This window comes from Clarias gariepinus, chromosome 2 (genome assembly GCF_024256425.1).
Source record: "Clarias gariepinus isolate MV-2021 ecotype Netherlands chromosome 2, CGAR_prim_01v2, whole genome shotgun sequence".
Classification (NCBI taxonomy): Eukaryota; Metazoa; Chordata; class Actinopteri; order Siluriformes; family Clariidae; genus Clarias; species Clarias gariepinus.
In genome coordinates, this window is record NC_071101.1 from 46,586,430 (window position 1) to 46,598,648 (window position 12,219).

General features: G+C 35.6%; 1 protein-coding gene across 2 annotated transcripts; it reads right to left on the minus strand.

Annotated features, from left to right (window-relative positions):
* Positions 1-2,909: 2,909 nt before the first annotated feature.
* LOC128506294 (tripartite motif-containing protein 16-like) lies at positions 2,910-7,700 on the minus strand. 2 transcript variants are annotated; one of them, XM_053476684.1, is made up of 6 exons: positions 7,115-7,700; positions 6,227-6,322; positions 5,891-6,112; positions 4,299-4,470; positions 3,958-4,002; positions 2,910-3,764 (listed from the first exon to the last, which is right to left on the minus strand). In XM_053476684.1, the coding sequence occupies exons 1-6, from the start codon at positions 7,694-7,696 to the stop codon at positions 3,211-3,213; spliced, it is 1,671 nt and encodes a 556-aa protein (XP_053332659.1). In that variant the 5' UTR covers positions 7,697-7,700; the 3' UTR covers positions 2,910-3,210. The 2 variants fall into 2 exon arrangements, with proteins under 2 accessions (XP_053332659.1, XP_053332651.1); XM_053476676.1 differs by having other exon boundaries at positions 5,891-6,124.
* Positions 7,701-12,219: the final 4,519 nt, after the last annotated feature.

A 12,219-nucleotide genomic window follows, 5' to 3' on the forward strand; every position in this document is an offset into this window, starting at 1 on the left:
AGTTGAGAAATATAATGTCACTACATGATGCAGAAAAAAAAATGAATATTTCTATCACCTAGTTTCTCCTATGCATAAACAAGCTCCAGTTATGCCCGAATGTAGCAGCAGAAGTTTTTACTTGATCCAGAATATATGAGCACATCACTCCTATTATATCCACTGTTTTTTTCTGTCAATTGATGATTACTTGAGGAAAATGATTATTTAAACTCAAATGAATGCATCCACAAATGCCAATTGCCATTTTGATAAATAATTGGAAATTAAGGCCTGATTTATTAAATTAGTAAAGCTGTGGGACATAATGCACATTTTCAGTGGATCATCTTGAGCAGTGAACATCACCTCTTACTAGACTTTCACCTTCACTTAATTTTGTATGAATAAAAACCTATCTGGTACTAGATAGGCGTTGGCTGTGAGAGTATTTGTGTTCATGCTACATCATTAGCTACAAGGCAGCTACTTCACATAATATATACATTGCATATTATGAAAATTCTGTCTTTAAAGTTCTGAAAAAGGACCTAATTGTGCCTATCCGGTTAAATTGATTTGGTAATGCAAGTAACTCTTCTCATCAGCATGAACAAATAGATTTGGAATTTTAGGACATTTTTAACACTGTCAGTCTTGTAAAATTTTGGAAATCTCAGTGGAGTACGTGTTTAGCAGAAGTTCGAAATTCCAGAGCAAAGTGTCTTACAAAAAGTTGAACAGCATTCCTTTATCAAGACAAACTTGATGAGAAAATGCTTACTCATAGTTACTCATGATTGGAAATGTGCAATGAACAAATACTTAATTATGAACAAAGATATGTTTTCTGAGAATTACAGTGTCATAGAAAGATTTTTGATTTGCATCCTATTTGTGATTTGTACAAAAGAAGAACAGCGGGCAGTGATTAAGGTTTATTTATGTTTAATTTTTTTGGTTTGGGGAGGGGGGGTGTCTGAGAGTGTACCTGGTGGCGAAGCAACAAGCAATTGTATATTTGTAAACAAAATTTGAAGCAATACTCTAAAGAAGGTGAAAGTTTCAAACATCCTTAATCGGTGATTCATCAATCATCAGTTTTCAATTGCAATTCTCAAGGCCCAGTCCATATATATATATATATATATATATATATATATATATCAAACTTGCACTCCTCCTAATTTACTATTTCAGTGTTTAAGTAAATGTTCTACTGCTAAACCATGCTCTTTTGGAGAACAGCCAAGCTGAGCAACAAGCCTTGGGTGTGACTCTTAGTATATTGCATAAGGGGGAAAATCTAATTTACTTGTTTAAGTATCGGTCGTTTTTTTTACGTTTTCATGCATACTGGAAACCATCTGAATGTTTAAAACCAAAAAGCTTTTACATGACAGGTGCCCTTTAAGGCTGGTGATTTGTACACAAACAGACCCGCTCCTCCTGTGGATCAGTTGGTGTTGAATAACTTGTTTTTCCTTTAATTAATTATTAATAATACTTTTAAAGTAAATTATATACAAAAAATACAGATTTGAGAATTTGAGAACTAAAATCAGACCATGGAGTACATCAAGGAGCACATTATCCATCAACCAATGTTGCCATCAACTGATGTTATGGATGTTTTTGTGACATTTAAGTGTTTTTTCGGTGTTGATATTCTAAATGGTAACTGCTCATCCTATTTGAGCAGTGTAGTGATGTAAAATGACCTGTAGTAAATTTTTAGGGTCAAAATTTTACTGATGATTTACCTGTACTAAACATAAACAAAAGAGAGAGTAGATAGGAAAAAAATAAACAAAATAGTTATTGTTATAAATTAATGTATTCATTCATCAACTTCAGTGAACACAATGAAGCTTCACAATACCCCAAACTTTTATTCATGTTTTATTTTTTAGCATTTTCAAAATACTTAATACAAGGCAACTCATTTGGTTTAGTGTGTCTTAACTTTATTTATTATCCATCTTCATTCATACGCATAACAACCCATCAATATTTTTTGTGCAAAGACTATTATTCTTCCTCAATCTGTTTACATAAAAGTAAAATAAAATGTTTAATCATTTCCTCAAACTCTCTTACTCACTCTCCATAGTGCTTAGCCTGTACAGGGTCACACGGGACCTGGAGCCCTTCCCAGGGAACATGGGGCTCCAGACATGATACACCCTGGACCATCAAAAGTACAAGCAGAGTTCAATTCAAACTGGGAATTTAAATAAAATTTCTGGTGAATTAAGGCAAAAAAAAAAAAAAAATAGATGTTTACAGAGACAGTACAATGATGTGACTCTGCAGTAGAACATTTAAACATTCAGTGAGTGGAATGCATCACCCTTGAAAATCAAGGGATAACTTGTTGCCAACGTGGAGAGGAGACGCATCTGCCTGTGGAAAATGTACACAAAATAATTCACCAACACAATTTGTACATTACAGGAACTTAGCTGGGAGTTATTGCCACATCCCCAGTACAGTCCTGACCCCACTCCAAGCCATTTCTACATTAAAGGAGTTCCTGGGAGGCCAGCTTTTCAGACATGAAGCAGGCAGTCCGATCATGGCTCTGGTGTACTTTCTTTCTTGATGGGGTCCAAGCACTAGTGAAACACTGGGATCAGTGCATAAGTGTAGCAGGGGATTATATAGAGAAATAAATAGAGTTTTAACTCTCATGACTGTGTTCTGTTACCCTGCACATTTTAAAGTCGCATGTTGCGTTGAATGCCCCTTGCAGTTCTACATTTACAGTATATGAGAGTCCAAAATACCTTCTTGTTGAATAGATTTGAAGTGTAATTACACTTAATTAAGTTAAATTAAGTTAATTAAGTTAATTAAGTATTATGTTAATTAAGTTAAATCATACTTATTCATATATATTATTATTATTATTATTGTTGTTGTTGTTGTTGTCGTTGTTGTTATTATTAATAATCAAGAAATAATGTACTTTATTTGAGCCCAATGATTAAATACTTTCATTATTACAGTTATACTTTATATTTTTTTTAAATCAGTAATATTATAAAATTAACCAATATTCACCAGTGTTAATTCCATGACAGCATTTTTTTATAAACATGATGTTACCTTAAAAAAAAATTATTCACTCTATACAACATTGCAATGAAGTGAAGTCAATAGTTCAAAAAATGGTGTTAGATTAATTTTAATTATTTTTTCATATTTAATGCACTGCCCCAGGATTGGTTATTTTTGATTGCACAACCTCACAGTTGGTCCAGTTTTATGCAAAACAGATTTGTAGAACCCAAACCCAGCGTACAGAGGCTGAGTGAATGTGGTGTGGACTCTGTGGAGGAGCTTCATCGTGTCAGAGACGTTGTAGAAGGACAGAGTTCCTGCACTGTGATCCACATACACTCCTATTTTGGATGTTATTGGATGTCCCAGAACAGTCTCAATGCTGTTATGATATAATGAGACAGAAGAAGAATGAGAAGAAAACTCCAGACTCCAGGACTTGCTGTTGCGGCCAAACCCGCTTTCATTACCCCATCCTTTCCTGTTGATGTCTTTATAAGAGACTACAAAGTCCATACCTCCCCATTTGCTCCACTCCACCTCCCAGTAACAGCGTTCCGAAATGCTTTCCTTACACAGCACCTGAGGCCAGTAATCAAATCGCTCTGGATGATCAGAGTACGAATTCACTTTTTTACTGTATGTCACCGCTCTTTTCCTCTCAGACAGACTGAGGTTACTATGTGCCGTGTTAAGATCCAGAGTCAGAGAACAGAAATCTAAATAAATAAATTAATGCATTGTTAATAATAAGAACAAGAATAATAATAATAATAAGAAGAAGAATAAATAGGATCACATTGATCATCCTGTATTCATAAGAAGAATGAGACTGAATGTACAGTTAATCAAATTAAACTAAGATTTGTTCCTAAGGCTGAAATAGCACAATGTAAATGTTTTTAAACATACATTTAAGAAACTCTTCCCTCTTTGTTAGTTCTGGTTCATCTTCAACTGTGGAGAGAGAAATACAATTATCCAATAATGAATTTCAAAAAGATATTGTTGTTTTTAACACCATTCATGTGTAGATCACAAATGTGCGTAGGTCACATTTTAGACTTAATTTGAAGTTTTTCAGCACTAATACAAACTCCTTCATATCAGCAATTCATCATTTAGTGTAACATCAGATGAGTGTTAAAACCTCTAAACTGTGAAGAACTATGGTGCTCATGAATCAGCTCAAGAAACACTCACACCTCAAAATCTCCCTTTCACCTAATAAAAAGACCAGCAGCTCCTCTTACCGTGTAGACGGATTTTGTTGAATTCCCCCTCACAGAATTCCGCGAGTCTCTTCTTTACATTAGAGAGACATTTTCTCAATTCATCAAATGAAAGATGCTGATTAACAGGGATGCTGGATGCCTGAGTGTTTGTTGTGCCTCCTGTGGAAGGCCGACTTCTGGAAGCTAAAACCTACCGAAAGACATTAAAGATTTAAGCAGCTCTCCCTATGAAAGTGTTTATTATTGTATTTAATCATCAAAAAATGGGAATGGCAGTTAGAGATGATGTTACTGGGAGTAAATAGTGTTACTGGGAGACCAGTTGACAACTGTAACATAAACACATACTGTACAAGCATTTAAAGTATGAAAGAAGACAGGAAGCACCTGCTTACTACAAAAAGTGAAAGAAAACAAAAACATTCAGAACATGCAGCAGACTAGAAGCATCAAGAACAAGCAATGAGACAATAGCTAGGAAAACAAAAAATGCATTTTGTATTTGACCATTATGTTGCATAATGAGAACAATTAGGAGATGCAATTAGATTCTAAATAAGAGATTTTTAAAGGGTATTGATAACAAGAAGTACACAAGGATCATTTCTGTTAATAATTTGGCCAGATAGATAGCTGTGTTTGCTCTGCTGGGGGTATATCATGAGATAAAGAAGGTCTGCTATGGAAGCTCCCCTTAAGGAGCTTCTCCTGAGGTGACAGGATTTCAGAGAATACCCTCACAGCATAGGCTGGATCCCTATAGTGAAAGCTGAAGTCATAGTGGGCAACCTGTTTCAAAGATCCCAGGACAACAGGTCTTAGACAGACATGAAATCATTAAGACTTTAAACTGTGGAGGTTTTTTACTGTGGTTGATCTTAAATGATTTTATGGAACATATGGCAATGTTCTGGTTTTTAAGTAAGAGTATTTTCATACACACAATGTGATGAGAGCTCACGGGATATGGACTTAACAGCTGTGTGTCCATTAGACTCATGGGAAAAAAAGGCTTCAGTTTGATAGCGAGCATAAAGATTGGACTTTGGAACAATGGAAAAATTTTGGCTGGCCTGATGAGTCTACAGTAGATTGAGCTTATTAGCCATGGGTGTGTCAGAGTAAGAAGGTATGAAGCGATGCACCAATCATGCATACTGTCCAATGTACAATCCTTGGTAGAAAGTCTCATGCAAGTGTAGGCATTTCCCTGTTCATCCCCCCATGAGTTCCTGGCTTGTAAGTTATGACATTAGGAAGATTAACATTCATTGAATGACAGACATACAGTCAGGTCCATACATATTCGGACATTGATGTCTTTTTTACATTTTTTTTATTGACTCAATTTCAAGGATATTTAAAATTTCCTCTTAAGTCTATAAAAAAGTAGCAACTGTGTAAAAAAATAGCTGTAATTCTTATGGTAAATTTGGGCTAAAGAAAAGCTTAAAAGGTATTAAACAGTAATGAACACACAAATTAACATTATATAAAACTTGACCAAGATGTACAGTACTTTGATTTAATTCACAACACAACTAAGAAGCACTTAGAAGATTATATAAGTACAGCATGCTCTGTAGATCAGACAGTGAGTGTTACTGTACCTTCAAGAAACTGACGTCATCATTTGTCTGTAAAAGCTGCTTCAATTCAATGTCACTTCTCTGAAGATCTTCTATCTCCTGCTCCAGTTGCTTCAGGAGTTGTTCAGCTTTACTCAGTTCAGCCTTCTCTCGAGCTCTGATCAGCTCCATCACCTCTGAGCGCTGTTTTTTGATGGTGCTGATCATCTCAGCATAGATCTTCTCACTGTCCTTCACTGCTGTCTGGAATATAATCTGTTAGGATATGAATTTAGACCATGCTGTTATGATTTAACTCTAAATGACTCCATGTTGTGTGTGTTTCTAGGAGCAGCTCTGTCTCTGCTCACTGCTCACCTTTATGGTGTTCACAGCCTGTTTCAGCTCCTGCACCTTCTTCTGCTTCTCCTGGATTCTCTGCTGGGATTTTATCTGTTCCTCCTTTAACTTACTCTAAGAACAAATGTATTGCATTCAGTGGTTAATTAAATATAAGCTATATGGGTAAGTATTAAAATAATTTAAAAAAAACACCTATTTGTCTTGTACACATCTGTGTTTATAAGGTAATGTGTACAGTGTGTGTGTGTTTACCATGAGTTGTTAATTTATTTGTTTGTACATCATATGTCAAAGATGGTTTGAAGAATGGTTTGAAAAAAAGCAGGTCTGTAAGGGTGTTGAATATATTCCTCCTAGAGCTAGAAGTAAGCTTTCGGACTATGTAATTGTGCAAATGGCCTTTCAATTCCACATGTGGATATATATATATATATATATATATATATATATATACAATTATATATAATATTATATATATATAATTATATTGTATAATAACAATTATATCTTCATCAAGCAAAAGGTACAGGATTTTTATTAGTACCTATCTACTAGTACCCTAACCCTAACCCCTAACCTCTAACACTAATTCTTGGTGAAATGTAATGTAGGTGTAACTTTCGATGTAGGTACTATAACTTACCTAAAATGTTTGCTTTATTAAATCATTTGTGTTAATTGTATTCATTTAAAGACAATTTGTGTAAATTGACTTCAGATATCTCCCTTTCTCTTACACACACACATACACAGACACTCTCTATTTATCTGCTCTTCTGCCTTATCTTGTCACAGATGCATGTTGCATGCTATGTTCACCAGACATGTCTAACAATTAACTTATATTAATGTTAGCATTCCTATAACCAAAACATGTAACATTTTAAGATTTCTAGTCCTTACCTGTTTTTCAACTCTTTCTGCTGCAGCTGTGACAAGATCATGACCTTTGTGTCTGTCCATTGTGCACAAAAAACAGATGCAGGTTTGATCAGTACGGCAATAGATCTCCATCGGTTTGTTGTGTTGGGTGCAGATCTTTTCTTGCAAATTTTTTGTGGCATTGATTATTGTGTGTGTCTTAAATGTTTGTCTTTCAAGATGAGGTTTAAGATGAATTTCACAAAAAGAGGCCCGACACGTCAGACAGGATTTGATGGCTTCATGCTTTATCCTATCACAATAGTCACACTCCACATCTGCAAATTCAGAAGGTGGAAAAGGAGGGAAGATTCCAGTCTCCCTTAGTTTCTCCACCACTTCAGCCAGCATCTTGTTGCTGCGTAGAACAGGCCTTGTAGTAAAAGTGGCTTTGCACTGAGGACAGCTGTAGATGCCTTTATGATCCTCCTGATTCCAGCAGCCATTAATACACACCTTACAGAAACTGTGACCACAGGGGATAGTCACCGGATCCTTCAGGAGATCCAGACACACAGCACAGATGAACTGGTCCTGATCGACTGAAATATTGGCTTCAGCCATCTTCCTGCATGAACACACACTGAGGTAGAGAAAGACTTAAATAATAACTTTCTTTCCTTCTCCGTTTATAGAGTTTATAGAGACAGAGATATTGGGTGGAGCTTAAAGAGTTGAGTGTATGCAGCCATTCAAGGCTGTGGGTGGAGTAAATATTAATGAGCTTTTGTTATACAGCATACTGTCATATGCAATGTAATTAATTTTAAAGTTGCTAATAGGTAGAGGTTTTGCTTGCCTTTTTGGAAAATGAAAAGAACAGATTAAACTTCTGTTTTGTTGAAGAAAGAGGCTTGGTAGAAATAAAACTAGGCTGGTACTAAATCAGTCTGGAACTCTGAAATTCACTGTCACGGTTATGTAAACAAAGGCAGATCATTCCTGTTCCTGGTGTCATAATTCCTCTGCTGTCGTTTGTGTGAGCGTGGCATAACTGCAGGAGGCAAGATGTTGTTTCCAGAAACTCGTCTTTATTTAACGGAAATCACAAACATAAACAGATTCACTCAACTTATAACATGCACAACAAAAGCTAGACGCCTGACTGAGGTTCAGTCAGGCTATTTATAAGGATTAACTTAATTACTTGCCTCGGTTTAGGTGATTGCTTCCGTCACCTGACCGAGGCGCCCTATGGGAATAGAAGTTTAACTGAAAACAAACTGAAACATAACAATCCACATCAGTGGGCGTTTTGGCGCCCTCTGGTGGTTAACCCTTACACCTGGTTAAATTAACTTTGAGCATTTTTGTATTTCTTCCCTTCAGCTCGATCAAGGTTCATGAGAGTGCAATTTGGCCATCACTGTGAAAATTGAGAATTTTGGAAAGAGCTTGATCACTGGTATGAAGAAGGATGGCATTCCATTAACATGACACACCCACTCAAAAAGTCTGTCCTCATTATGTCAATCATCTTAGACAAGAAATATTGATGTAATATCAGGTCTATTGCTTCATTACAAGAAATACCAAAATACCATTTATATATAATATCAATAAAAAGCAGCCAATACTATTGCTAAAGAGTTTGCCTAGCTATATGAATAATGTTTTTTTTTGTTGTTGTTGTTGTAATGGAATTACAAGGAAAGAAATCCAGAAAATCACATTGTAGGTTTTTTTATAGAACTTATTTGCAAATTATGGTGGAAAATAAGTATTTGGTCAATAACATTTTATCTCAATACTTTGTTATATAAACATTTTCTGCAAGTCTTCACAAGGTTTTCACACACTGTTGCTGGTACGTTGTTCTATTCTTCCATGCAGATCTCCTCTAGAGCAATTCAATTCAATTCAATTCAATTCAATTTTATTTATAAAGCGCTTTTAACAATGGCCATTGTCTCAAAGCAGCTTCACAAAAAATGAAAGAATTTTATTTATCATTCTTTTGTCACGTGACTCCCATAGATGCTATGAAATGCAGTACACAGGAAACAGAATTGAAGGGTTCTCAACGAATCTTTAATTCCAGAGTCATTCGTTCTTTTGTCACGTGACTCCCATGGACGCTATGCAGTGCAATAAATTCAAAAGAACGAATGACTTAGACTAGAAGATATAAGAGCTGCATTGTAATTTTTTTCATTACTGAAACTATAGCCAAAATTTGTTTATGTAGACGTCTTGAGGGTCTGTTTATTGAAAATGCAACATTTTATTTCATTTTTGATCAAAAGAATGAAATGAACTAAATGACTCAAAAAAAAAGATTTGTTTATTTTGATGAACGGGTCACTAAAATGATTCAAACTTCCCATCACTTCTAGGGGGCTCCCACATTAAGGCTACTACTACCACTCAGTCGAGAGGGCACTATCACATGTTCCCTCCGAACCACGTGATGCCAGCCGACTGCATCTTTTCTAACTGCTCGCTCATGCACCATTGGGAGCGGCATAACACACTTGGAGGACAGCACTATCCGCTCCGTTTGCTTGCATAAGCTCACAGACGCCCCTGATTGGCTGTAGAGCCGTGATTAATGTGGGAGCCCTAAGTACCTTTCATCCCTTCCCTCTGAGAGACCTCGGCCATTCAACTCTCTCTAGACCTCCGGCTGCGAGAGGTTACAGCATCACCCGGGAATCAAACTAGCAATCTCCAGATGATAAGGCGAGCACTTTATCACTGTGCCACTTGGCCGCATGATTGTAATTTTAAGAAATTAAACAATGGAAGTAGTATTAATTACAAATAAAAAATTGCATAATAAGCAACTAATTTTTTTTTTAATTTAAGAGTCATATTGCTGAAATTGTAAGCGCTTCTATACAAGATCACTTGACATACTTTCAACTGGTACAGTGACATTTCTTTAAAACAGAACTTTTGATGCATTGGGAAATGTATGTTTTTGAACACTGTAGTCTCATCTTAAATGGAGTGGTAATGGGAAAGATAATTCAGGGTTAACAAGGAAATATTCATAAGATTCCCCAGACTAGTTATGCTGGAAAACACAAACTAGACTTTCTGAAGGAGCTTCATTACGTAAGTTACATTTAGAATTTCCACAATTATGGGATGATTCTGCATTTTTGCTGTCTTTTTCACTGCCAGTCTTTGCACATGCAATTATTTTGCGCATTATCATGTTTAAGCAAAACATGATGTTCCTTGCTAAAAACATGTGAAATGCTGTCAGGCACCTATGTACAGAATTGATTTTGATACACCTATGCTTGATTTTATTTAGCATGTATGTTGCATGTGGTTTACAATCTTCGGCAGTGATATAAATTTTTTTTTTAAAAATTGTTCTATTTGTACAACTGTTTATTTTATTAAAATAATTCCGCAGCTTGCACTTTATCAATCCCTCATAATTTGCTAGAATAACCCGAACATGCAAAGGCTGGTGAAAGTTTGCACTCTATTTATCTTAAAAAGAAGTATGTATGTTGTTGTATACTGATTATAGTACAGTAGAAAATAACAAGAAAACTTGTTAGTGAAAGTAAGTTTGCAGTTCATGTTTGGTTATATTGTTTTTGCTTAAATAAAAACAATCCTATAGCCTATTGTGTTTTAATAATTTTTATTCATTTTAAGAAAAATTATCATTTTGAAATCCAAAATTGAATTCTGTCTAAGCTCTAGTTGTATTCTGATTCATAGATTAGAAAATGTTGTGGCAATTAAGCGAACCACCCTCTCCTGGCTCAGATTATATTTGCCTGATCATTAGCAGTTTGATGATTTAAATGGTTATTATTCTTCCTTGTTCTCGCGTGGAGTTCCACAGGGTTTGGTTTTAATTATATTATATTACAAGACAAAGCCGACATTTCTACAAACAAAGCAGAGGTGTGGATTTGAATTGGGTAGGGGCGGAGCCTATCTCAGCAGATTCAAGACAAAGTACACCTTGGACAGAATGCCAGTCCATCACGGGCACAGGCACAGGCATTCACTTACTTGGTATGGGCAATTTGGAAAAGCCAATTGCCAGTTAGCCTGATCTGCATGTTTTCAAACTGATGGAGGAAACTGGAGTACCTGGAGGAAACCCACCAAACTCACCATAGGGAGAACATGCAAGCTCCATGTACACTGAATTAAGATGGGATCCGAATCCCTAAGGTTACAGTGCTAATTTCTACATCATTGTGCCACCCTCTAAACAATATACTGCATTACAAATGGAAAGATCACAACATTTGCATAGTGTAAAAACTATGCAAAATATCAAAAGAACCAAAAGAATCAGGTTCACTTTGATTCAGGCTGGATAAATGGACTATGTGTAGCATCATGAAAGATGATACACACTCCACTCATACTGAGTAAGCAAACAGTACATGGTGTGAAATGTGCAATTACAATTACATTTATTTACAAAATGTTGCTTAGTGGTTACATTATTTATGAACAACAGCAGTCACTTTTATCATATTCACAGTATAAAAGTCACAACAATAGTAAAAAAAAAAAAAAAATTACCTGATTTGTTTGAAATGTAAGCTTTACATTATTTAACAATAAAAAACTGTAAAATATCCCATTTCCACAGGTTAGTTCCAGGAATTTACATGCATATGATCTCGTCCCGTTTGCAAAAGTAGCAGTACAGAGCTGCAGACTGGAATGTGACTTGGTTTGTTTGGATTAATTCTCACATGGTTTTATCTATTGAGTGTTTAGGTTTTTAATGAGATCAGGGTGTGAGCCATGGATGTTGGTTGTTACGCTGGGACAACCCAGAGGAAAGTGATTGGACCCCAAAGGGGGATTGGATTCTATTTCAGTTAAAGCTTCAGACAAATGAATAACTGTATGATATTACAGGTATGTTCATTAGTGGATTTTGAGGATGTTACATGCACTATACTTATCTTACGGCACTCAAGGAAAGTACATTATTAATCCAAACTTAAACTGTAAGTTATGTAATAAATATTACTAATCTGAGACAAAGGGAAATCTCTGATTTTTTGACTTTCTGCTTAAGAGTTGCATGACCATTCCATTTGCTGTTTAATTTCTGTCCACTTGCAGCATGAGATGAGAGTGGATCT